This window comes from Peromyscus californicus, unplaced genomic scaffold, assembly GCF_007827085.1.
Source record: "Peromyscus californicus insignis strain IS unplaced genomic scaffold, ASM782708v3 Scaffold_2__1_contigs__length_46816999, whole genome shotgun sequence".
Classification (NCBI taxonomy): domain Eukaryota; kingdom Metazoa; phylum Chordata; class Mammalia; order Rodentia; family Cricetidae; genus Peromyscus; species Peromyscus californicus.
The window spans coordinates 35,515,735-35,543,716 of record NW_026294540.1 but is presented as its reverse complement, the minus strand read 5'-3'; the positions used below and the strand labels follow the sequence as shown (position 1 = coordinate 35,543,716).

General features: G+C 44.5%; 1 protein-coding gene across 1 annotated transcript; it reads right to left on the bottom strand.

Annotated features, from left to right (window-relative positions):
- Positions 1-86: 86 nt before the first annotated feature.
- On the bottom strand, positions 87-10,164 carry LOC128120815 (uncharacterized). The gene is made up of 6 exons (XM_052755023.1): positions 9,741-10,164; positions 8,768-8,895; positions 6,573-6,696; positions 5,565-5,815; positions 4,083-4,573; positions 87-289 (listed from the first exon to the last, which is right to left on the bottom strand). Exons 1-6 carry the CDS (start codon positions 9,987-9,989, stop codon positions 117-119), a joined length of 1,416 nt encoding a protein of 471 aa, XP_052610983.1. The 5' UTR covers positions 9,990-10,164; the 3' UTR covers positions 87-116.
- Between the last annotated feature and the right edge of the window lie 17,818 nt (positions 10,165-27,982).

Below are 27,982 nucleotides of genomic sequence, written 5' to 3'. Positions count from 1 at the left end.
GGGTACCTCCTGGCCTCATCAGACTCATTCTTGAATTAGGAGAGGGATCTGTACCCCAACCCCAACCCAGTTCTGAATATAGTAACATCCACCCACAAGTTACTTCTGTTCCTTACTCACTGCCCAGGATAACTACCTCTGAGAAGAAACATGCAAACCTCAGAGTGTCTCACCTGGCTGGAGGGCAAGGTTTGGCACAGCTCCATGGTTGACACAGGTGCTGGCATGGCAGATGAGGCTGGTGACACCTCTAGAAAACTGAAAGGGAAGACCTCTGTCTTGTACAATTCTGTTTCTCATGTCAGAAAAGGTTCTGTCTCTAGGGGACACTGGATGACATCATCCCCATAGTCCCATATCTATATATCAAAGTCATTCTGCATGACAGATGGAATTGTGAACACTGGTCAGACAAGGCACTCTGAAGAGTTCATCAGGAGGAAAACATCATAACGTGAGCAGGCTTATGTGGTAGGTCATAGACAGCAAATGACGAGGGCATCAGTGATGCCGATCCAGTCCTCCCAGGACAATCTCACCGTGCATACACTAAGTACTTGACACCAGAGAAAAGCAAAGCAAAAGCAAACAAAAGGCTGGTCATGGAGCCAAAATCTACAATTACAGCACTCCCAGGCTAAGGCAGGAGGACAGCTGGGAGTACAAGGACAGCCAAATCTACAGAAAAAAAACTTCTGTCATCAAACAAACAAACAACAAAACCCCTGAGTGCACAGTATCTGATTCTATTTACATGGAATTCTACAGGACTGTCATGGAGTCATTTCCTCCTGGCTGAAACATTCCCTTCCGGAATGAGGAAGATGCATGAGACTCAGGAATTAAACAAACTTCACATCTGGGAAAGCTGAAACTTTTAAGATTCACAAAGATCCCTCCCCCAAGGTTATCGAAGGAGTAAGCAACTGCTGAGTGTGGAGACTTGGATTAGCCAAGCTGCCTGAAGGAGACTCTGAAGAGCTGAGATGCCCAGGGAGGATACTAAACTTGTCAAATTGCCTATAAGAGAGCTTCAGGATTCCAGGTTTTGGGGGTCATCACACATGTTGGGGTAGGCTTTTGGCGATGCAGCTGCATTTGGTCATCCCTACTCTGTAAGTGACCCCTTAAACTTATCCTTCACCCAGATGGACTTTGGTGGTATTGCTACTTTGATTTGTTTTCAGTTCCCTGTCTGGGATGAGCATACATCTATTTCTATCTCCCCCTGGAACACCGTCACACAGAAGAATAAAGCTAACCATTATACCGGAAGAACATCCCTAGCCCTGGTGTGTTAGAGACCCAGTGGGTGACATGAGAAAGGTTCCATCACAACCTGGAAACATGGCCTTGGCCATCCCTAGTGAAGATAGGACAGGTGTATACTGAAACAGGATGTAGCAACTCTTTTAGCATCAGAAGACCCCAGGCAATACTTCCAGTCTTCTTGAGATATCTTCCAACCTAGAGGTTTTTGTCATCTTATCTTGACCAAAATACCTCAGATCACTCATATACTTCACCAATCTACAGTCTTTTGAAAACCTGGGGCATCTTCTCTCAATAATAGAACCCTGGGATACTCTGGACACTATTCATCTTTGTCTCTTTAGTCCCTTAGGCTGTTGGACATTATCTCTCTACCACAGAGCCCTCTACTGGCCTATACACTCATGCCCCTCCAGTCCTCCCAAAAGCCCTGGTAGCCTATCTTAATAAAGCCCATGTCTTGGCATCTCTTAGGTTTTTAAAGCCCTTTCAAAACAATCTGAAATATTAAAAGGTAAAACCTTGATACTTCTCAGAAACCGGCAGCCTTAGTCTATGGAATAAATATGAGGAAAATGCTTGTAAATTCAAGGAAGAGCTCTGGCCAAGGGCAAGCCTGCATACCGTCCAAGGTACAGGATGTCCATGTATGTGCCAGTGTTTGTGGTGTTCCTTGGTTGAGGGAAGGAGTGTTAACATTTTCAGAAACACATAAGAACCTTATCTGCAGATTCTGAAGTGATGAGTCTGTAAACTAAGCCCCATCCTGCCTTGCAATCCACAGAATGCCCAGGACTCTTCTGCCTTACCTGTGGGGATGATGAATTTTGGAGCCTTCAGTGGAATCTGCTTCCCCACTGCTCAGTCCTGGACTATCCTCTGGGTATAAGCTCTTGAAGCAACTACTGTGGAGGTCAATAAATTCTGCAGGTAAAGAAATTCCACAAACCATAGGTGAAAGGAAGGCACACAGCACACCTGTGGCACAGCCACTGTCTCCCGGAGGCAGCCAAAGCTGTAAGAAAAACAGTTCACCACCCCTGGGTCTCAGCCTCACTCTCAAGAAAATGATGGGCAGATCTTCCAACCTCTGTGGCCTATCTGACCTTCAGAGACAAAGTGAAAGTCCATTTCTGATGACTCTAGGCTGGGCTTTCCACTACGGGCTTTTGACAGTCCAATGCCACAGTTTCAATCTACTCCACATGTTCCCCCTCTTGTCCATGACATGCAACCTGCACATCAGGCTTTGGCCACAGGCCAGCTTTACTGTTTCCAGTTTTTACCTCTTATCTTAGGTTTCTGAGATTTCATTCAGGAGAAAGCTGGTGCTACCTCACCCTGCCCATTGACTTTCTCTCCAGCTGTGCCACAGAGTGACTTTTTGGAAGACCTTTAACTCTTAGAAGACAAGATAGTAGATTGGGTTATCTCTGGGTGGATATACAGGTAGGAGAGAAGCCTGAAAGGAAGGCTCTACACTGCCTTTAGTCCATGCAGTAGTACAGCCAGCACTAACATAGCTTGATCCCAGACCAGAAACAGGGGCCTGGGGCAAAACTAGCTCTAGCCTCCTGCCTGACAACTAGATTGGAGGTGGAAGTAAGAGATTCCCTGGAAGCTCTCAGGCCAGCCAACAAGCTTGGTGTATGCAGTGAGTGTCAAATGGAGAGAAGAGAGGGAGGAGGGATTGTACAAGCAAGTGGGGTCAACATCATGATGGAGGAACCCAAAGAGATAGCTGACCTGAGCTAGTGGGAGCTCACAGACTCTGGACCAGCAGCTAGGGAGCCTCCATGGGACTGACCTAGGCCCTCTGCATGCGGGTGACAGTTCTGTAGCTTGATCTGTCTGTGGGGGCCCTAGCAGTGGGATCAGGACCTGCCCCTGGTGCATATGCTGGCTTTTTGGAACTTATGGTGGGATGCCTTGCTCAGCCTTGATGCAGTGGGGAGAAGCTTGGTCCTGCCTCAACTTGATATGCCATGCTGATGATGCCCATGGGGGAGGCCTACCCCTTTCTGAATGGAGATGGAGGAGGAGTGAATGAGGAGGGTATACAGAAAGTGGAGGAAGGGAACAGGAAGAGAGGAGGGAGGGGAAACTGTGGTTGATATGTAAAATAACAGATAGAGACAGAGAAAGAGAGATACTTTTTAAAATATAGAGCTTGTGATGCTTTGGATGAGAACTGTGTCCCATAGCTCAGGTATTTGAAAACTTAGTCCACTTTTGGTGGAGCTTTGAAGGGGGTGGTATGGAACCTTTAGGTGACAGGGGCTTGCTAGAGGAAGTACATTTTTTAAAAAAATGTATTTTTTAAAGAGGCAATTAGAAGCTGCAAGAAAAAAAGGATGCATTATGTTCAGGGAATGCTAAGAAACACAAGGCAAGTCAACAGGGCCTTGGAAGATGGAAAGTTGCATAACTCTGTTGTGTTATACACACAAAAATGCAATTTAAAGGCACTTACAACTACAGTGATAACTGAAAATCAAACTACTGACATTTCTACCCTAGAGTGATGTGCAGGACAGAAAGGGGTGGGTACTCATGCATTAGAAAGGACAGTTTGGGGGGTGGGGACAGTTTGACATATGGACATAACTACTGTCTCCCAGTTTAACTCTTTCCTAATTGTCTTGTTTTTCATTCATTTTTTTACTCATAGACATAAATGAGAAATAATCTGGATAATTTGTGGGAAGAGTCTGTTCCTGCTCCAGCAGTTCTGGGTTTCACTGAACATTAAAGAATCAAGCAGACGGTGGTCATATCCACACTTCCTCCCCAACACAGAGCCTAAGGACCTGAGGACATGAGTAGTTGTGGGGGATAGACCAGAATCTCGTTTTTGTGCAAGGTGGACCCACCTGCATGGCTGGGATTGCTAAGGGTAGCAAAGGCCCTGGCCATGGTGGCATCTTCAGGACCCATCCCAGAATCCAGCTGGTTTTTATGGTCCATTTGCCCCGTGTAGAGGAAAACTTCCTTGGAAGATGACAGTGCAAGGGACATCATCCTTGACTCAGGGGCAGACATAGAGGAATCAAGCATGTTGCTGCTAGTAGCCAGGGAACAGAGGCCAGGGGCAGGACATGAGGAGGTGAGGCTGACAGGATGGCAACTTAGCTCCTCCTGGTACCCCTCACATCCATAGAGTGACCTGGGGAACATAACCAAACAATGTGCCTTTGGTGGGTAGAGGCCAGGGCTGGGAGGGAGGAGTTGGGAGGTGATGCCATCTAATGTTGGAAATGTGGAATGTGGCAGACAAAGCTGTGGAACTTGGCACATCACGAATCACCCTGCCTGCTCATCCCTGTGGCTTCCAAGTCTGGGCTCTGACGTGCTTATCTTTATATAAATATAAAGTCTACTGCATGGAACTCCAAAACAGAAAATGATTGACAAGACCTTAATATTAAGTGAATAAATGATGGTTAGTATTAAAGGAACATCAGGCAGAAGCTGACAATAATCTAATGAAAATTCCATCAGTGCTAATGTGCCTCAAACATGAACAGAGCTTTTGTTCAATATCCCCTCAATCTCTGTGACAGCCTGTGTGGCAGGCCCTATCACACCCCCATTTCATAGAAGAGAGGTCACATGAACCGTCACCTAGGCATACCCCTGGCCAGTGTCCAGCCTGGCACTGCTCTCATGACTGATCAATGTTGGGATGTATGCAGAAGGTTCGTGCCTTGCCACAGGGAGCAAAGTGCACGGAGAAGATCAGGCCGTGAGAAACATACCAGCTGCTGCCCACTCCATGAAATAAAAGCCTGACCAAATAGTCAGAAAAAAAAGAATACAAAATCAATCCACAATGTCAAGACCCAGCACACAAAGGACTAAGGTTAAGGTTAAATTATACTCTTCTCTCCACCCAAAGAAGGATGGGGCCAAAGAGGAAACATGTCCCATGGACTGAGTTGATGGCACTACCTGAAAGCCATGACTGTGAGGTTGTGCTGTCTTCAGAAAAGTTCACAGCCAAGGACTGCAATCCATGTGATTCTTGGGTGGTCTCTGGGGACTGTAGAGTCCCACTTCCTTCATATCCAGCTAAAAGTAGAGCAGAGAGAGGGGTGCAGTGGGTCTTAGCCTCCTTCCCAGCTGAGAGCAGCTCCACAGTAGCTTGTCCCTTGGTCTGACTTCAGTACAAACCAACAATTCCAAACCTGGAGATTGATTCACTTCCCAGATCTACTCATTGTCCCCTCCTCACTGTGTCAATCCCCACCTTCAGACACCCACAGCCATGCCATGGTCAATCCCGAGTCAGCTAGATCTTATAAAAATCAGCCCTCAAGAAGCCCTTGGGCTGCTCACCTGACCGCTGAGACACAGTTGGAGACTCGTGGTGGTGTTCTGAAAGTGGCAGTGCTTCAGGACCACTCTCATTTGCACTGGAGACTTCTGATGTGGCCTCCTGATTTTCAATGCGCAGGACACAAGCCTTCTGACGTCGCCGATAATTGGCGAACCAGTTGTACACTTGCTCAGGAGTCAAGCCGGTCTCCAAAGCCAGTTCCTTCTGATCCCCAAATAAGACAATCATCCTTGAGTTACAAGGGTGCACAGAGGTGACTGGGACAGCTCATATTCACTAAGGAAGCACAGCCCAGCCTTACCCCTGGAATGGTGGCAGAGATGGTACACTGGTACACTGGAAACAGATTGTCTACTTAGCACATGCTGAAGAAGTAGAGAGCAATACACACATGCCCCACCTCCTGCACCCACTCCTTTCTAGGTCAGCTGAAGCTCTAAGACCCAAGACCCTAAGACAGGAAAAGGGCTAGATTGATGCTACCATGAATCAGTGCCTGCACTGCTCTCAACCGGGAGCCATCCTCCTTGCCCCGTTGTGACCTTCACTTGGGGTCACAGAGCACAGGACTGGGGAGCATCTGAGAATGAACCAGGGTGAGAACTAGGCAACCCCCATGAGAAAACCAAGCTTGGCAAAAAAAAGAGGTCAGGAAAAGGTGGAGTCCACCAGCACCCTGGGAGAGGGCTGGGGATCCCACTGAGCTGAGGAGAAAGAAACAAAGACAGCTAAAGGAGCTCCATAGTGGAGGGGGCCACCTGAAAGAAGAAGGTCCTGCCTAGGAGAAGGACAAGAGTACCTCAGGGAAGATAGAAGGGAAGTCAGCTGGAGAGAAGTAGGAAAAGCTGCCTGGGGAGAGAAGAGAGTTACTCAGGAGGAGGTGAGGAGACGTAGTTATTGGATGAAGGAAAGCTTCTGGAGTGTGGCAGAGAAGCCACTTGGAGTGGGCTGTTGTCCTTACCAACTGGGCCTTCTTGGGATAAGTGCTCACACCTGTGGCAAATTTCTGCAGTTGGCAGCGGATCTCTGGGAGGAAGTTCCGGCTCTTGGGGCCCTCAGGGCAGAGGGTAAGAGGTGGGGGGTTCCTGGATAAGGAGGGCCAGGAGGGATTACAACGTAAGCTCCACCTGCTCCCTTCTTAGGTCCTGGCACTTCACAGGGAAGGGGTTCTGAGATGCATTCTCCAGTCCACCCCTGCCTCCCATTCCAAGTCACCTCAAAATGCCTAATTCCTACTTTCTGGGAGGCCACTTGGTTGTCTACCACACTCTGCAGTCCTCCAGTGAGAACAGGATACCCCAGAGCTCAGCTCAGCAGGAACACTGACTCCCTGTACTGCCCTGTTTACAGCAGGTTTAACAAATTTCTTCCAGCATTTCTTCTTCAGGGTCATCCCCATGAGCTCTTAAAGCTGGGACTCTCTCACCTTATACATGAATCCGTCTATCTGCCTCTCCTGGCTCACTCCTTCACAGCATAACTTCTCAGAGAATAAGAACCTTCCATATACTGATGCTGGCTTCCCCTTGGCCCTCTCTCACTCATCCCCTGAACTCAGCTTCCTAGCCCCTTGTATCCTCCATTCTCATCCTCCCGCCACACTTCCCCTTTTATGCTCTGTGTGCAGAAGCTCCTGCACCATGCAGGAGGACCATCATTATTTCTTCCTTCTTCTCTTGGCACTGCATGGGGATTTCTGAGTCACTGAGGGGACCCTGTAGCTATCTTTCTCTTATGTCTAGGCTGATTTTCCTGATCTTTCTTTGAATTTCTTCATAAAGGACATAGGACATGTATAAATGTCACCTATCTGTGGAAGAGATGATATCCAGATGTATGGCATGTGTGCACAGCCCAAGAGTATCTCATCTAACACATCCCAAATGCAATCCACCTAGGACTCCAGAGCCTCCACCAGGCCAAGCACATCCAGAATGAACTACCCTGCTCTGGGCAGTTCCTAATCAACAGAGAGCACCTCCTTCTTATACTTCAGCTCTGGACCATAGCTGATCTCCAAGACACTGCAGTGCTGACCAGCATATTCGCAGCATATCCATGTTCTGGTCACTGCTCACATGCTCCTGAGGTTGATTGTCTGTCTCCAATGACTGATTACCTACTGAGCTTCCAAGGACTTATCTCATACTGTCAATATTTTTTAGATTCTAATTAACAATAAAATAAAACAAAAAACAAAACCCAAAAAACTCTGTTCTTCCTACAGTGAGTGGACCCTGTGACTCAGAAAGCCCAGATTACTTGGAGCAGCAAAGGGAAGCCTGCAGCCCTCCTTCTCCACTGAGAGGCCCCAGATGAAGAACAAAAGCTCCACAATCTCAGTGTCTAGGCATCCCTGACCTTGTATCTCCCATGAAACTCCTCAGGCATGGGACTTGACTATTTCATGCAAGATTTCTCCTCCATAAATGATAAAGATGAGACTAATATTGATAACTTTCTCATCCTGCAGCCCCCTGCCCCATGTCTAGCCTGGCACCTAGATGTGGGGAATAGATGATCTGAGAAACAGTTGAGCAAAACTCAGTTGCCCTTCACACTCACTATTCTCATCCACAGGCTTCTTGTCTAGTGATGACGGGAAGTACAAACAGTCAGGATGTGTCAAGGTGCACACAGCAATCCACTTCCAGCCACCACAGCACTGTGCTGTCAGGCTTGGTGATGGGCACACAGGGGTTGCAGTCACGATGTTCATTACATTTCAATAAATACTGCTAAGGCGACTTCCTATCCTTGTTTCCTCAGCTCTGTTGGGTGTAGTGGGTAGCCATTCCAGCTTTGATCTGGAAGTTCTAACCTCCATTGAGGCTTCGGTAACTGTCACGCCTACAAGGCGGGGCCAAGAGAGGACCCTGAAGACCCGAGATCCAGATGAGACGGCTCTCTTGGTTCCTGGACCCTGGACGCTGGAGGTAGACTGAGCAGAGTTCTCCAGAGAACACCGCCGGACTGTGCCACGCCTTTCCCAGACTCTGTAAACTATCCATTCACTTGTAAGTTACTCCACAAAATAAACCTCTCTTTTAACTACGTGGAATGGCCTTAATAATTTCACCAATAGTTGGGTTTTGGATGACACATCTAGCTCCTCGAAGACCCAAGGATCCAGAACAGAGGAGAATTAGCAAGTACCTCTTCCTGCAGCGAAACTTCTGCACTGGGCTCAACATGGTGACACCCAGCTTCTTCATGGTCAGGTGGTAGTGAATGTCATTCCAGAGTTGTATCAGCTCCTTGCTGCCTCCTGGCACCCGACACCCCTGTAGGGAAAGCCTGCTGAAACCCAGTCACCCCTATAGGCCCTGGAGAGTGTGGAAATCTGTCAACCACACCAACCCAGCCTATGGGAAAGGCAGTCATCTATACTTGAACCCACTGCTCAACAAACCACTAATGTTAGCCAAACCTACAAGCCCTCCAATTCCTACTAGTCCCTGAGGAAGTGTGACCCTGGGCCAGCCAGTTACCTCAGAGGCCATGGTAGACATTTATGCCAGCAACAAACAGATCTAGGGTCTGGTTTCTGATCTTAAACCCTTCAGCCCTCCAAATAAATAAGTAAACCCAGTCATCCAATGAATCATACAAGTACAGAGAGCATAGCAGTTCACCATGTGCTAGTTCTCCTTACCTGGCTCTGGGCAATAACTCCCTAAATGAGTTCCTAGTCCCACTCCAGAGTTTCTAATCACCAATGACACTAATTGTTACTGATTAGTCACCTCAGTTCCAACTATGTGCTCCCTGTTTGTTGATCTCATTTTTTTCTGGATGGTTTTGTGTTATCATTTTGACACAGGCTGGTCCACAACTCGCCATTGCCTTTCCTCAGCCTCCTGAGTGCTGAGATTACTGCTATGCACCATTTTATCAACGCTTCATGCCAGATATCTAGGTGTCTATGTCAAAGGTGCTACACAGCATCACATCAACACATTTGCTCACCACCAGGCATAGGATCACCATCCAATAAGGATTTTCTAAATGGTATTTGTCAAGGTCACCAAGGAATGTCTTGGTCAAGTGAGAGTGGGCCATCCTGCCTGAGCTTATGACATCTTGGGGATGGTGGAGGCTGCTGTGTCCCTACTACTCTCTATCATACCTCTAGTATCTGGAGGGCTGAAAACTGCTGCCCCTGCTGGATCAGGACCTGGGTGCACACCAGTGCCACATCCGCATTTTCTAGAAGATGCCAACGATGCCGGCTGTCCAGAATGGCTTCCACCAAAGATAGCACTTGAACAAGGTTGTGTTGGAAGTCCCGGCATAGCTTGCCTGCGAGAGTCACCAGCTCTTGTGGGGGAGAGGGGGTGTCCCCATGCTCCCTCAGCAGCCTCAGGAAGTTCTCCATCCTGCAGGAGGAACTCTGTCAACACAGAACGTTCAGAATAACATCGATACCAACTGTGTTCCATCCACGATTCTTCAGACCAATTCCAGGAGGCAGGTGTTATATGAGCCCGAGACTTTATCACTTCCAAGGTAGAATAACCCACCTGAGAAAAACTAGGGTGTCTCACACATCCTTCTTCTAATTCACCCAAATAACTGTGTCCCTAAGGAAGGCAGCTGTGCACAGACCATTGAGCAGGGCACAACCATCCAATCTCACCTTTTGGAGCCGTGACCCTTCTCCCTGGACTGATCCTTGCATCTCTTTTTCCTTACTATGCTCCAGGCTCTGATATAAACTATGATCAAGTTTCTCTTTGCTCTTTGCTGTGGCCCCAGAGTTTTCCAGAGACCCTTGCTGGCATCTGCCACATGGGTAACAAGGCACTCATCTAACCACAGGCAGTTGCTCCTTTCACAGAGTCAAGGGCACAGACTTCCAGGATGAAATGCTGGATCCTGGAGCATTTGAAAACAGAAGGAACCCACTAAGGGAGAAAATACAACGATTTGTCAGTGAATTCACAAGCTCTAAGAGCTCCCACCTTAGGGCATTGGCACAGCATGTTGATGATACATTTTTCAGGTATAAAACCTAATCCCAGAGATCCCATTTCTGTGGAACACGGGGCACGAGTGAGAATGAGTACTGGCTGTGCCTTGAAGTCAGCTTACTGGGCTTGCTACCAAGAACCTCCCTGCAACTGGTTTCTGTGCACACTGGGGTCTCCATCATGTGCCTCAACAGCTCCCAACAGAAAGTTCAAGGCTCTTGTAGATGAGGAAGAAAGCTATCTTAGGACTCCCGTTTTGTCCAGTACTCTAACTCCCTGCTGGCTGGGACCAAGGTCCATTCCTGATGAGACCCTTATCTGAGGAAGAAAAAGGCTCTCTGAATCCCCCCACCCAGGCTGGAACCACAGGGCCAGCAACACGGTGCCACGTACCTTTTCAAAACACTGTTCTTTTTCAGGAAGAGGCTGGCAAATGCTGGACTCCAAACACCAGAAGTCGAAACAGAACGGCGCGGTGCTCAGCCCCACAGCCCACCTGGCTTTCCGGACACCACCACCCACCCACACACCGGAGACGCCTTCCCACAACACCCTCCCACTGTGTGCTCTTCCGCCAACTCCTGGCTGACATGCTCTTCCCACCCCCCACGCCCCACCTCCCACCTTCCACCCCACCCCCGTGTGCTTACTTTTGTGTTTTTCCGCAACCGGTGCCCCTGGCTGTAAGGTATAGCTACAAAGTATCCAAACTTCAGTCTCTGCACTGCCCAAGCCAGAGGCCCATATGAATATTGAATGTTGGGGCAAGAAACCAAGACCTGTGCTTTGTGCTTTCTAGCAGGATGGGAGAAAACTGACCCAGGACATGCCCTGTAGCATCCTCACAGTGCCTAAACCATAAGCGAAGTTGGGGCTCTTTGTCTTGTCTCTGGCCACATGGGAGTGTAGGCACCCTGACACAAACTCTGAAGACAAGCAACTTTGGGGCCTTGCAGGGATGGAACAGAGCCTTTACTAGGGTTCCCAGATAGTCAGAGGGTGAGCATTCACTCTATGTTCACACTCCATATTCACACTGTGGGTGTGGGATGAAGCAAGCTTGGGGGCTCTGGGCAAAGGTGACTCCTACAGCCAGTTTTCAAGGGGTGGCTGAGCCTGGTGGGAGAAAAAGATAGTTTAGCAAGTACATAAATGGCATTCAAAATCCAGGAGGAGAAAAATGGTCTATCCAGTCAGCCGGAGAGTCCAGCCCAGGCACACTGTATGTTGACAGCCTCAGAAGAATTCCCATAACCCACGTCTTATGTTAGATTTGCATAGTAGAATTCTGAGGGTGGGATTCTGGTTATCAGTTCTCATGATCAGGACACTTGACCATGCTGTATGGCACAAGCAAATGGATGAGTGTTGTGAACCCCTATGGAAAGCAAAGGTGAAATTATACATAGCACATTAAACCATGATTGCACCTGGAGAAAGATAATTTGTTGTTATTTTGGTTTCTGGTTTGCTCTTGTTTGGATTTGTGTTTTTTGGGTTCATGTAGACCAGGCTGGCCTCCAACTATGTAGACCTTGAATTTAGTGTGGAGACAGGATAACCTGGAACTCCAATACTCCTACCTATCTTTCCCAAGTACTGGAATTACAATGGAGTGAATGCTAAATCAATGTAGCATATCTTTTAAATATATATAAGATGCTACACTCTTTTGTACATTTGAAAGAAGTCTGATACAGCATTCTAAATTCTCTTTAGTTGTGTATGTTTGTGACCGTCTGTCTGTGGGTAAACATGCCACTGTGTGTTTGGAGGTCAGAGGACAAGCTGAAGGAAGCAGTTCAAAACTTTCACCTGAGGAACCCAGACCCTTGCCTAGACCCCTGGCTTGGCCATTCTGCAACCATGATAGGCTGTGGAAAAGACCTAGCAGGGTGTAGGCCCTGGGCTCAGCAAGATGTGCCCTTGAGTCACTGACCTTGGGCCTAGCTCTATTTGCTAAAATTCCCCCACCAGATGTCCCCACATGATAAAAAAGTTAAAATTACAAATAGCAGGATCATAATAAAGATAAAATGTAGTAACCACAGCAACTGCTATAAGAGAAAAATAACTTCCCTGCAGCTGCAACTGACCAATTAAGCCAAGGACAGCACCTCTGACTGGGAGTTACACCAATTCTGAGTCTGTTCCTATGCAGCCCATAGGCCCCCAGACCCCCTTGCTTTACCTATAAATACCCTGCTCCATTGCTACTTGGGTTCTCTCCTGCTCCACTGCTGTGACAGACAGAGGGAGAGGCCCAAGTTAACTTGCAATAAAAGATTCTTTGCTTTTGCATCAGATCTGGTCACTTGGTGGTCTTTGGGATTTTGGTCTCTGGGCACAACATTTTGGAAGTTCCACTGAGATTCCCCAAACCTACCACAACCACCTGCCATTCAGTCTTACAGTGCCTACTATCAGGTAATTTTCTAATTTGCACAGGCAAGCTCTCCTTTCAGTTTCTGGTTTTTGTGTCTGGCTGATTCTAGCTGTTGGAGTTTCGTCTGTGAAGCCCGCATAAAATCTAAGTGAATGCACTGGCGGAATGGCTTGGGTACCTGGGAGACAATCTCATCTCAAGGTGGAAGAGATATCCTCTAAAAGGCTGGCCTGCTGGCTAACTAACCCCAAACCCACCAGAGGCAGCACAGAGTGTGGCTGAGAGGGGACCACCTAGGGTCTCATTGAGAGACTGGCTTCACTGAGGTAAAGCCTGGAAAATATGGCTATAAATATCTATTAGTTTTTATAGATACTTTTCAGAATGGGTAAAAGTCTTCCCTGCCAAGCACAAGAAGGCCCAGATGGTGGTCAAAAAGCTTCTAGATGACATTATCCCCATGTATGGAATGCCTGAATCGCTAGACTCAGATAAGGGACCCACATTTGCTGCCTAGGTAATTCAAAGCTTAGTTAAGCTTTTGAGGGTGGTTTGGAAATACATTGTGCTTACAGGCTGCAAAGTTTGGACAAGTAGAGCATATGAATCAGGTGCTAAAAGAGACCCTTACCAAATTGTCAGTCATGGAGACTGGCAGAGATTGAGTGTCTCTCCTTCCTTTTGCCCTGTATCAAGTGCAAAACTCTCTGTATACACTTGGACTCACATCATTTGAGATCCTGTTCGGTAGACTCTCTCTCTCATAGTTGCCAATTTGTGGTCAAAACTGATCACTGAGTTTAATGATGCTAACTTGTTTGCCTCCCTAAATGCAGCAGCCTCAGTATTCAAAGATATCTGCCCTTGATTACAAGAGATGGGTGAAAAAGCCCCTCCACCCACTTTGCACCAGTTCCAGCCCAGAGATTGGGTCTTGTCCGCAGACATCAGCACAGAACCCTAGAGCCTCACTGGAAGGTACCCTACACTGTGATTCTGACCACAGCCACTGCCATCAAAGTTGATGGAATTGCCAACTGGATCCACACTCCCATGTCCATGTATCTGATCCAGAGTTGAAGGAGCCACTGAGATCATCAGGAGGCAGCAGACCCTGCTGGAATTGGATGGCAAAACTTGATCCTGACAGCCTCCTGAGACTTAAACTGAAGGTCAGATCTCCCGATGGCCATATTGATACCTGCTTTGTTCCTTGCCCTCCTAACATCAGATGGGGCCGTTAGTAGCCCACATCAATGCCTAAATCTCACTTGGCAGGTTTTAGACACCCATGGACACCTGGTCAAGCAGATCTCTAAAGCCATCCAACTGGGGATATGGTTTCCTGACATTGTTTTTGACATTTGTAAAATAGCAGGCCCTCACTGGAAAGATAAGCCTGGGATATTTGGTGTACAACTATATGGGCAACTGATCATTTAAGGAGGGCATGTTTTTATGTCTGTCTAGGCTGGGAAAAATTAAGAGCTAACAAATTGGGGGCCCATCTGACTAACTTTGTAAGGTTTGGAGTTGTGAGTCTGTAGCTAATGTTTTCCTGCCTGGCCCACAGTCAGGACAAACTCTCTCACCCGCCAGTCCCACAGCCACTCAGACCCAACCAAGTAAACACAGAGACTTATATTGGTTGCAAACTGTATGGCTGTGGCAGGCTTCTTGCTAACTGTTCTTACAGCTTAAATTAATCCATTTCCATAAATCTATACCTTGCCACATGGCTCGTGGCTTACCGGCATCTTCACATGCGGCTTGTCATGGTGGCGGCTGGCAATGCCTCTCTGACTCAGCCTTCCTTCCCAGCTCTATTCTCCTCTCTGTTAGTCCCACCTATACTTCCTGCCTGGCCACTGACCAATCAGTGATTTATTCATTGACCAATCAGCAACACATTTGACATACAGACCATGCCACAGCATGAGTCTACTGAACACATGTGGTAGAAGGCCCCAGTCACAACAGACCTCATCTCACTCCACCAAAAACCTAATAGTGTCCCCACTGATCCTAAATCTGATACCATTGTGGCATAATTTGCCCAGGACCTGTCCCACACCTCTGTAAGCCTGTAAAAATAACCTTCAGAAAACAAGGTAAAAAGGCAAAAGATTGGAATATCTGTAAAATATGGGATATTAGACTATGTGAGTCTGGATATGATGCAGGGGCTCTAGTCACTCTTCAGTTGATAGCCTTAATCCCTACCCCACCCCAGGAGGGCTGGATCCCCAAAAGATAGGGCCCAACAGAGTGCTGACACCACCTGAACTGGCCCTTCTCCCAGAGAGAACACACTGACTAGTCCCATGCCATCCCAGCTCTCCTATCAGATTGTTACACCCCTCGGGGCACCTCCCCTCCCCACTATGCTGTCTGCTCAGACCATACCAGAGCCAGACCCTCTCTTAAAACTGCTAGAGGCCTCCTATCAAGTCCTAAATGCTTCTAAACAAAATCTCTCTCATTCTTGTTGGTTATACTTTGACACTAAGGCCCCCTACTATGAAGGAATAGCTGCTATGGGAAATTATGCTGAATCTGTCCAACCTTCTCAGTGCTGTTGACAATAGAAAGGAGAGGGCAGGCTCACTCTACAGTCTGTTGTGGGAATGGGACTCTGCCTAGGAACCGTGGCTGCCTCTAACAAGCCACTATATAATTAGTCAATTCAGAGCTTCCCACAGATATCTCCTTCTCCCGGAGGACGGTGGTGGCCATGTTCCTGCAGGTTGACCCCCTGTGTCCACTGGCAGGTATTGAGTCAGACAAAAGGCTTTTGCATATTGGTATGTTTGGTTCCAAAAATAATCTATCATCAAGAAAAAGACATATGCCAAAGGCTAGAGTGGAACCAGGCTTGACTAAACTGAGAGCCCATGACAGCCCTCATGTTAGGTGACCTCCTAAGCCTGGGACTGGCAGCTGCAGGGTCTGGGATACCATCTTTAATGGTATAAGAGAAATATTACAATGACCCACGAGCTGCCATCAACATAGACATAGAAATGCTTGAAAACTTTATTGCCGACCTACAAGCCTTGCTGTCTTCCATTGCTGAAGTGGTGTTACAAAACAAATGTGGGTTGGACCTCATATTCTTACAGCAAGAGGGGCTATGTGCAGCTCTTGGAGAAGAACGTTGTTTCTATGTTGACCTTATGGGGTGATAAAGAGTCTTTGGCAAACGTCAGAGAGGGGTTGGCAAAAATGTAAACGGGAACAAGAACAAACGCAGAGCTGGTGGTCACTGTTCAACTCATTCTCATGATTGAAAATCTGATTTCCACCTTGCTGGGTCCCATACTGATGTAGTTACTCTTTCTCACCTTTGGTCCCTGTATCCTGAACAAATTAGTTTCCTTTGTTAAGGAACGGATACAGTACAGGTGATGGTGCTGAGGACTCAGTACCATCCCTTAGGGACCCTCAGAGAGATCCCATGATTGGGTCCTCTTAAGTAACATCTAGAGGGGGAAATGAGGAGCCTAGGCCCTTGCCCAGACCCTGCTTTGGCCATTCTGCAGCCATGACAGACTGCAGAGAAGACCCAGCAATTTGTAGGCCCTGGCTCAACAAGATGTGCCCTTGAACCACTGACCTTGGGCCTAGTTCTAGTTACTAAAGAAACCCCATCACATGTTCCCATATGGTAAAAGAAACTAATTAAAAATACAACTAGCAGGCTCATGATAAAGATAAAATGTAGTAACCACAGCAAACCCTGTAAGAGATAATAACTTTCCTGCAGCTGAAACTGACCAATTAAGCCAAGGTCAGCACCTCTGGCTGGGAGGTACGCCAATCCTGAGTTTGTTCCTATGCAGCCCAAAGACCCCCAATACCCCCTTGCTTTACTGCTTATAATTACCTTGCCCATTGCTATTCAGGGTCTCCCCTGCTCTACTGCTCTGAAAGATGGAGGGAGAGGACCAAATTAACTTGCAATAAAAGACTATTTGCTTTTTTATTGGATCTGGTTGCTTGCTGGTCTTTTGGGGTCCAGACTCTAGGAACACCACCACCATGTGGATCCCAGGCTCAAACTCAGGTTGTCAGACCTGGCAGCAAGTGCCTTCATCTGCTGAGCCATCTCCTCAGCCTTCCTCCCATTTAGTTATTTGTTGTTTTTTAATCCAGGTCTTATACATGTATGATTTCAATTCTGAATTGAAGTTCTTAAATCAAGAAACTTCTCTAGTTCAGACTCAATGGAAATTATTATTTTTATATTTTTTTTCTTGGGCCATTACTAAATGTTCTATCTCCATTTAACTAAGTTTGAAATCAATAAGTTTCGGCAGAGAAACCTAAATATATTTTTATCTGCTTTGGTGATTTGGACTCAACTCAAACCTAAGAGAATTTACGATGTGTCCATCTAAACCTTAACCTGTGAGTCTTAACTAACAGCAGTGACATATTAGACATCCTGAATATCAGATATCAGTTATGAAGTATCAGATATCAGTTATGAAGAAGCAATGAAACATTTATATTGTTGAGGTTCACCACAACATGAGAAACTGTATTAAAGGGTCGCAGTATTAGGAAGGTTGAGAACCACTACTCTAAACCTTCAGACATGATTTCAAAAAATAAGCGAGGCCGGCCCCCAGCTCCCATCTTGCTCCGGACTTCCCTTTTGGAACACTGGTGAGTGGCCTTCCTTGCCCCGGACCCCATCCCTGGGCACCAGCCACTCCAGGGAAGACCTGCCCAACTTGGCCCCAGGTTCTGGCCACCGGGCAGGTTCCCTGCTAGCCCCACCGGGAAGGATCCCCTTCTCCAAGACCCCTGGCAGACCCTGCAGTCTCCACGCCCTGCCCCCACGCCCATCTGCCTGAGCCCCAAGCCTCTGCCTGAGACTTAGAGGCCGGCCCCCAGCTCCCATCTTGCACCGGACTTCCCTTTTGGAACACTGGTCTGTCTGAACCAAGTGTGCGGATAAGGCCAAGAACGAACCACAAGGAGATGGGCAGACGTCAAGGCAGAAACATATACAACAAAATGAATAGCAATACAGCATCACCAGGCCCTAGCCCTCCTCCAACACCTAGACCTGAACATCAGAAATTGGAAGAAGCAGAAGAAAACAGCCTTATGAATGACATCATGAAGAAGCTAGAGGCTTGTGTAGAGGAAAAGACAAAAAAATGTGAAGAACACTGTAAACAACTAGAGGAAAGGGCAAACAAATTAGAAGAAATCAATAAAGTCCTGGAAGAAAACAATAAAGTACTGAGAGAAAATCAAGAAAAATCAATGAAACAAATGAAGGAAACAGTCCAAGACCTGAAAAGGGAAATAGAAAAAATGAAGAAGACACAAACAGAGGGAATGCTGGAAATAGAAAATCTGAGAAAACGATTGGGAACTTCAGATGCAAGTATAATCAACAGAATGCAAGAGATGGAAGAGAGGATCTCTAGCGTTGAAGATACAGTAGAAGAAATACATTCATCAGTCAAAGAAAACACTAAAGCCAACAAAGTCATGAACCAAAATGTCCAAGAAATTTGGGACACCATGAAAAGACCAAAACTAAGAATAATAGGGGTCGAAGAAGGAGAAGAATACCAACTCAAGGGCACAGAAAATATATTCAACAAGATCATAGAAGAAAACTTTCCCAACTTAAAGAAGGAAATGCCTATGAAGATACAAGAAGCTTATAGAACACCAAACAGACTAGACCCCCCAAAAAAGTCCCCTCGCCACATAATAGTTAAACAACTAAACGTACAGAATAAAGAAAGAATATTAAGAGCAGCAAAGGAAAAAGGCCAAGTGACATATAAAGGCAAACCCATCAGAATAACACCCGATTTCTCAATGGAGACTTTGAAAGCCAGAAGAACCTGGACAGATGTAATGCAGACACTAAGAGACCATGGATGTCAGCCTAGACTAATATACCCAGCAAAACTTTCAATCACCATAGATGGAGTGAACAAGACATTCCATGACAAAGCCAGATTTAAACAATACTTATCCACAAACCCAGCCCTACAGAAAGCACTAGAAGGAAAATTCCAACCCAAGGAAGTCAGATACACCCTCGAAAACACAGGCAACAGATAAAGCCACAGCAGTAAACCCCAACGTATAGAAGTACACACACATCACCACCAAAAAATAACAGGAATGAACAATCACTGGTCATTAATTTCCCTCAATATCAATGGACTTAATTCACCTATAAAAAGACATAGGCTTACAGAATGGATACAAAAGCAGGACCCATCTTTCTGCTGCATACAAGAAACACATCTCAAATTCAAAGATAGACACTACCTAAAAATAAAAGGCTGGGATAAGACTTTCCAATCAAACGGTCTTAAGAAACAAGCAGGTGTAGCCATCCTGATATCCAGCAAAATAGACTTCAAACTAAAATCAATCAAAAGAGATCAAGAAGGGCATTACATACTCATCACAGGAAAGATCCACCAAGATGAAGTCTCAATTCTGAATATTTATGCCCCAAACACAAGGGCACCCACATATGTAAAAGAATCATCACTAAAGCTTAAATCACATATAAAACCCCACACATTAATAGTGGGAGACCTCAACACCCCACTTTCACCACTGGACAGATCTCCCAAATTGAAACTTAACAGAGAAATAAAGGACTTAACTGATGTCATGACTCAAATGGACTTAATCGATATCTACAGAACATTCCATCCTAACAAAAAAGAATATACCTTCTTCTCAGCACCCCATGGAACCTTCTCTAAAATTGACCACATACTTGGCCACAAAACAAATCTAAACAGATACAGAACAATTGGAATAACCTCCTGTGTTCTATCAGACCACCATGGTCTAAAGTTGGATTTCAACAACAACAAAAACTACAGAAAACCTACAATCTCATGGAAACTGAATAATACCCAACTGAATCACCAATGGGTTAAGGAAGAAATAAAGAAAGAAATTAAAGACTTCCTAGAGATCAATGAAAATGAAGACACCACATATCCAAATTTATGGGACACTATGAAAGCAGTACTAAGAGGGAAATGCATAGCACTAAATGCCCACATAAATAAGTTGGAGAAATCTCACACTAGAGACTTAACAGCATACCTGAAAGCTCTAGAACAAGAAGAAGCACAGTCTCCCAGGAAAAATAGACGCCAGGAAATTATCAAAGTGAGAGCTGAAATCAATAAAATAGAAACAAAGAGAACAATACAAAAAATTAATGAAACAAAGAGTTGGTTCTTTGAGAAAATCAACAAGATAGACAAGCCCTTATCCAAACTAATCAAAAGACAGAGAGAGAGCATCCAAATCAACAAAATCAGAAATGAAAAGGGGGACATAACAACAGACATTGAGGAAATCCAGAGAATCATCAGGTCATACTTCAAAAACCTCTATTCGACAAAACTGGAAAACCTAAAAGAAATGGATAACTTTCTGGATAGGTACCACATACCTAAGTTAAATCAAGACCAGATAAACTATTTAAATAGTCCAATAACCCCTAACGAAATAGAAACAGTCATTAAAAGTCTCCCAACCAAAAAAACCCCAGGACCAGATGGTTTCAGCGCAGAATTCTACCAGATCTTCAAAGAAGAGTTAATACCAATACTCTCTAAATTGTTCCACACAATAGAAACAGAAGGAACATTACCAAACTCCTTCTATGAGGCTACAATTACCCTAATTCCTAAACCAAACAAGGATACAACAAAGAAAGAGAACTACAGACCCATCTCCCTCATGAACATTGATGCAAAAATACTCAATAAAATACTGGCAAACAGACTCCAAGAACACATCAAAACAATTATCCACCATGATCAAGTAGGATTCATTCCAGGGATGCAAGGGTGCTTCAACATACGAAAGTCTGTCAATGTAATACACCATATAAACAAACTCAAAGAAAAAAACCATATGATCATCTCACTGGATGCAGAAAAGGCATTTGACAAAATCCAACAACCCTTCATGATAAAGGTATTGGAGCGATCAGGAATACAGGGAACATACCTAAACATAATAAAGGCAATTTATAGCAAGCCAACAGCCAACATCAAATTAAATGGAGAGAAACTCAAAGCAATTCCACTAAAATCAGGAACGAGGCAAGGCTGTCCGCTCTCCCCATACTTATTCAATATAGTACTTGAAGTTCTAGCCAGAGCAATAAGACAACATAAGGAGATTAAGGGGATACAAATTGGAAAGGAAGAACTCAAGCTTTCCTTATTTGCAGATGACATGATAGTATACTTGAGCGACCCCAAAGATTCCACCAAGGATCTGATACAGCTTATAAACACCTTCAGTAACATAGCAGGATACAAGATCAACTCAAAAAAATCAGTAGCCCTCCTATATACAATGGACAAAGAAGCGGAGAAGGAAATCAGAGATACATCACCCTTTACTATAGCCACAAATGACATAAAATATCTTGGGGTAACACTAACCAAGCAAGTGAAGGACCTATATGACAAGAACTTTAAGTCCCTGAAAAAAGAAATTGAAGAAGATGTCAGAAAATGGAAAGATCTCCCATGCTCATGGATAGGCAGGACTAACATAGTAAAAATGGCAATCTTACCAAAAGCAATCTACAGATTCAATGCAATCCCCATCAAAATACCAACACAATTCTTCACAGACCTGGAAAGAATAATACTCAACTTCATATGGAAAAACAAAAAACCCAGGATAGCCAAAGGAATCCTGTACAATAACACAACTTCTGGAGGCATCACGATCCCTGACTTCAAGCTCTACTATAGAGCTACAGTAATAAAAACAGCTTGGTACTGGCATAAAAACCGACATGTGGACCAATGGAATCGAATTGAAGACCCTGACATTAATCCGCACACCTATGAACATATAATTTTTGACAAAGAAGCCAAAAGTGCACAATGGAAAAAAGAAAGCATCTTCAACAAATGGTGCTGGCAAAACTGGATATCAACATGTAGAAGGCTGCAAATAGATCCATATCTATCACCGTGCACAAAACTTAAGTCCAAGTGGATCAAGGACCTCAACATAAATCCAGCTACTCTGAACCTGCTAGAAGAGAAAGTAGGAAGTAGTCTTGAACGCATTGGCATAGGAGACCACTTCCTAAATAGAACACCAGTAGCACAGACTCTGAGAGAAACAATCAATCAATGGGACCTCTTGAAACTGAGAAGCTTTTGTAGAGCAAAGGATACGGTCAACAAGGCAAAGCGACAGCCTACAGAATGGGAAAAGATCTTCACCAACCCCACATCTGACAGAGGACTGATATCCAGAATATATAAGGAACTCAAGAAATTAGACATCAAAATGCCCAACAGTCCAATTAAGAAATGGGCTATAGAACTAAACAGAGAATTCTCATTCTCATGTGGTCTTTATTTACCATGGTCTCCTATTTCTTGTTCTCCCTCTCTGTTGTTGATCCAGCTGGGATCTCCCGCTCTCCCAAGCTCTCTTTCCCTCGACCCTCGCCTTTCATTACCCCCACTCATGTCCAGGCTGTTCATGTAGATCTCATTCCATTTCTCTGTCATTGGGTGATCCCTGTGTCTTTCTTGGGGTCCTGTTTTCCAGGTAGCCTCCCTGGTGATGTGAGTAGCAGACAAGTCATCCTTGTTTCATGTCTAGTATCCTGCTATGAGTGAGTACATACCATGTTTGTCTTTCTGAGCCTGGGTTACCTCACTCAGGATGATTTTTTCTAGATCCATCCATTTGTCTGCAAACCTCATGATGCCATTGTTTTTCTCTGCTGAGTAGTATTCCATTGTGTATATGTACCACATTTTGTTTATCCATTCTTCAGTTGAAGGGCATCTGGGTTGTTTCCATGTTCTGGCTATTACAAACAATGCTGAACAGAGGAAACTCAAATGGCCGAAAGACATTTAAGGAATTGCTCAACATCCCTAATCATCAGGGAAATGCAAATCAAAACAACTCTGAGATACCACCTTACGCCTGTCAGAATGGCTAAGATCAAAAACACTGAAGACACCTTATGCTGGAGAGGATGTGGAGCTAGGGGAACTCTCCTCCACTGCTGGTGGGAATGCAAGCTTGTACAACCACTTTGGAAATCAATATGGCGCTTTCTTAGAAAATTGGGAATCCATCTCCCCCAAGATCCAGCTATACCACTCTTGGGCATATACCCAAGGAATGCTCAACCACACCATAAGAGCACTTGTTCAGCTATGTTCATATCAGCATTGTTTGTAATAGCCAGAACATGGAAACAACCTAGATGCCCTTCAACTGAAGAATGGATAAACAAAATGTGGTACATATACACAATGGAATACTACTCAGCAGAGAAAAACAATGACATCATGAGGTTTGCAGACAAATGGATGGATCTAGAAAAAATCATCCTGAGTGAGGTAACCCAGACTCAGAAAGACAAACATGGTATGTACTCACTCATAGCAGGATACTAGACATGAAACAAGGATGACTTGTCTGCTACTCACATCACCAGGGAGGCTACCTGGAAAACAGGACCCCAAGAAAGACACAGGGATCGCCCAATGACAGAGAAATGGAATGAGATCTACATGAACAGCCTGGAAATGAGTGGGGGTAATGAAAGGCAAGGGTCGAGGGAAAGAGAGCTTGGGGGAGCGGGAGATCCCAGCTGGATCAACAACAGAGAGAGAGAACAAGGAATAGGAGACCATGGTAAATGAAGACCACATGAGAATAGGAAGAAGCAAAGTGCTAGAGAGGCCCACAGAAATCCACAAAGATACCCACACAACAGACTGCCGGCAATGGTCGAGAGACAGCCCAAACTGACCTACTCTGGTGATGGGATGGCCAAACACCCTAATTGATGTGCTAGAAACCTCATCCAACTTCTGAGGGATCTGGATGCAGAGATCCATGACAAGGCCCTGGGTGGATCTCTGGGAGTCCAATTAGCGAGAATGAGGAGGGTTTATATGAGCGAGAATTGTTGAGACCAAGGTTGGATAAAGCACAGGGACAAATAGCCAAATAAATGGAAACACATGAACTATGAACCAATGGCTGAGGGGTCCCCACTGGATCAGGCCCTCCGAATGGGTGAGACAGTTGATTGGCTTGATCTGTTTGGGAGGCATCCAGGCAGTGGGACCAGATCTTGTGCTCATTGCATGAGTTGGCTGTTTGAAACCTGGGGCCTATGCAGGATTGTTTGGCTCGGCCTGGGAGGAGGGGACTAGACCTACCTGGACTGAGTCTACCAGGTTGACCTCAGTCTGTGGCTGTGGAGAAGGCTTTGCCCTGGAGTAGATGGGAATGGGGGGTGGGGTGGGGGGAAGGTGAGGGGGATGGGAGGGGGGAGAACAAGGGAATCCGTGGCTGATATGTAGAACTGAATTGTATTGCAAAATAAATTAAAATTAAAAAAAAATAAGCATGCTGTTTAAGGAAACAATTTACAAAATGACATCCACTGCAAAAGCTGAAGAATCAAGTGGAGTGATAGGTGGATGTAGTCTTGGAAAAGGCAACTAACAGTTGCTCAATTGTGTCAAGTTGTTGCCTTTGTTAGCTGCTCTTAGACCATGGTATGGGGAGAGAGGCATTTAGATGGCATTAACTCAGGCTGCTTTCTCACATGCTTCTCCTGTTAAAACAAGAGTAACCATGAGTTTCATAAGTGGGAAGCTTGCTATGCCCACTCTTTTGCATCCTGTGATAGTGGACAGGTGTGCCTGTGTCTGTGAGTTCTGAGGTGGCCATTTGTGGAGCAAGTGACCTACCCTGGCTGTGGGGAATTTCTTTCTGCATGAGATGCACAGTTCTATAGTTAGATTCTAAATCAATGGTTCTCAACCTGTGGGTCAAGACAGGACACAGCCTTGCATGAAGGAATATTTAATTGTTATGAGATAGTTTTTGGTTCTAGCTTGAGAACTTGAGCCCCAATTAGGGCTTACATTTGATGATAAAATGAATTCTTCTCAAAGGATGACCAGTGTTCAACAAAATACTTATGACCCTGACAGCCATACACTTAAAGAAATGGCCTCCCTGCACCTTTTCCAATCTCCCTTTTCTTGGCTTCTTGTTAGCCTTGGGAGGCATCTCTAGGCTAAAATATGGTTTTGCTCTCTTTTTAAAAATATTTTATGTGTATAGATGTTTTGACTGTATGTATGTCTGTGCACAGTATTCATGCCTGGTGCCCAAAAGGCCAGAAGTTGGAGTTGGATCTGGGGAATAGGAGTAACAGATGGTTTTGAGCAGCTATGTGGGTACTGGATTCAAACCCAGGTACTCTGGAAGAGTAGTCAGTGCTCTTGCTGCTGAGCTGTCTCTACAGACCCAGTTTTTCTCATTCCTTTCCATGTCTGGAAGGATACAACTACAAGTCCAGCTTGAAGATTATCTGTGTGCATGTTGTTAACACGGGGGTTGTGGTTACATTGTTAAAAACTAACACTATTATTTTCAGGTCAACTTTTACCATTATGTCTTGGAACCAGAGATGTCTTTCTCTTGAGGCAATAGTTTTGCTAAGGGTCTAATAGTAATTTGGGGATGTGCCCACATAATGTTTTGGTTTGCATTTGAACACCTGAGAGGTGAACAGCAGAACCGGTCGGAGCACTGTTTGATCTTGATAATGTTATGTAGGGGATGTAAGAATATCATTGTTTCTAAATACCCAATGATGTATAAAATCTGCTTATGATGCAGTTAATGGAGACTGACATCTTTGTTCACTTGTAATGTGCTGTGTGCACAGGAGTTGTGTTCAGTAAAGTTTGCTCTTTCAGAGTGTTGCATGAGAAGGTGTACTTTATTCATAGATCTGTGCTGCTGTACTTTTTTAGTTTATTTTCATGGATTCAGAAGACACCCTCTACCTGTTTTAGTCTCTTTTCTTGTTGCTCTAACCAAATGTGTGACTAAAAGCAATGTACTTACCAAGAACAGGTGTGTAGAATTAGATATATAAGTAGGTTTCAGTAGGACAAGAGTCATGACTTTTAAGTACATCCAGAGTAGACAATTAAATAAAGCACAAAGGTGCAATACTATTTAGTCCTTTAAGCTCTGGAACTCCATAGAAAATAATACAACTTATGCATACTGTAGAATGGTATTTGACTGTTGAATATACAGTTCAAAGCAAAGGTATTGACAGAGAAGTACATTTGTATATAAATACAACAAAGACTACCATTAAATATTTTTTTACAATTTTTCCTAAAAATGATAAAGAAATATTCTAGGCATTATTCAGAGAATTCTCCGAAGTTATAGGTTCATGACATTTTATTCTTTTGTTCTTTTTTCCCTGATGTCCTGGTCTTATAATAGTAAGTAAACAATAAAAGTTTTGTGTTAAAAAGTATTATTAAAAATTATCATGGAAGTGTTACAGTTAGAAGCATATTGAGGAAGTAAAAATGATACAGTAAAAGGATCCAAGCATTCTTATGAAATGATATGTCTCTGTGGTGAAGGTTCTGTCTTAGTGAGTGTTCCATTACTGTGAAGAGACACCACAACCAAAGCAATTCTTATAAGAGAAAGCATTTATTTGGGTCTTGCTTACTTTTTCAGAGGTTTATTTATCATTATCTATTTTCATCATGGTGGGGAACATGGTGGCATGCAGGCAGATGTGGTGCTGAAGAAGTAGCTGAGAGTTCTTCAACTGGATCACAGGCAGCAGGAAGAGAGAGAGAGAGAGACACTGGGCCTGGCTTAGGCTTTTGAAACCTCAAAGCCCACCACCAGTGACACACTTCCTCCAACAAGGTCACACTTTCTCCAAAAAGCCAAACATCCTAATCTTTCTCATGTAGTCTACTCCCTGATGACTAAACATTCAAATATATAAGCCTATGGACCATTCTTATTCAAACCACCACAAGTTCTGAACACAGGTGCCAACTTTGGCTGCCATCAATCAAAGGGTATGTTATAACTTTAATGGTGATTTTTGGATGAGACAAAGTCTATCACTAGATTATAGATGAAAACTCTCATGTTCAAGTATCACAATGTGAAATGAAGACTGTCTTATATTCAAACAAAGATGATATTATCAATGCACATTAAAAAAATCTGGGTGGGTAGTGGCACACACCTTTAATCCCAGCACTCAGGAGGCAGAGGCAGTTGGTTCTCTGAAATTGACATCAGGCTGCTCTACAAAGTGAATTCCAGGATAGAAAGTGTCTTGAGAAAAAAAATATTATCAAATATTATCAGAGGCTCTCCTCTGCTTCAGGATAAAGTGAAACCTTAAATGTTAAGTAGAAGCCTTTCCAGAGAATGAATGAGATTCCAAATAATTCTTTATAATTTTTATATTTTAGTTGAAATTTAATTACATCTTTTCTCCAATTTCCACTTCTCACTCTCTCAAGTTGATGGCTTCTTTTACTTTATATATATATATATATATATATATATATATATATATATATATATATATATATATATATATATATAAATACAGCTACCTGAGTCCATTTAGTGTGGCCTGGGTGTGTATGATTTAAGGGCTGATTACTTTGCATTGAATAGCCAATTATGGAACAAATCCCTGGAATAAACTAATTATTCCTCCTCACCAGTCATTAATTACCTCTAGTTTTTTTATTTATGGGAGGGGTTCTGCAAAATTGCCCCTTTTCATGTTAATATGTCTATGGATATTACCATGGTTTACATCTTGTTTAGGTAGCCATACTGTTGTGGTTTCTAGTGGAAATAACTTTCCAATCATTTCTAGGAGACACAAATCTTACAATAGATTTCTTGGTTCTGTGAACCAGAAGTGCAGAAGTTATGTTGTAGATGTCTCCATTAGGACTGGGCACCTCACAATCAATTAATATCTGCATTTTGACTAGTTGTAGTTTTCTATAATCATCTCAGTTTGTTGCAAAGAGTACCTTCTTTGATGTGGGGTGATACCTACACTAATCTCTTAGTATAAGGATATGTTTTAGAAGCAGTTAGGAA

Bases quoted from the DNA above. Each gene is read 5' to 3' on its own strand.
- LOC128120815 (XM_052755023.1), bottom strand. From the start codon at position 9,989: ATGGAGAACTTCCTGAGGCTGCTGAGGGAGCATGGGGACACCCCCTCT. The intron at 6,697-8,767 runs GTACTTGCTAAT...CTCCTTATCCAG, and splicing joins AAGTTTCGCTGCAGGAAGAG to GAACCCCCCACCTCTTACCC. The intron at 290-4,082 runs GTCCTTAGGCTC...CATGAGAAACAG, and splicing joins ACAACTACTCATGTCCTCAG to AATTGTACAAGACAGAGGTC.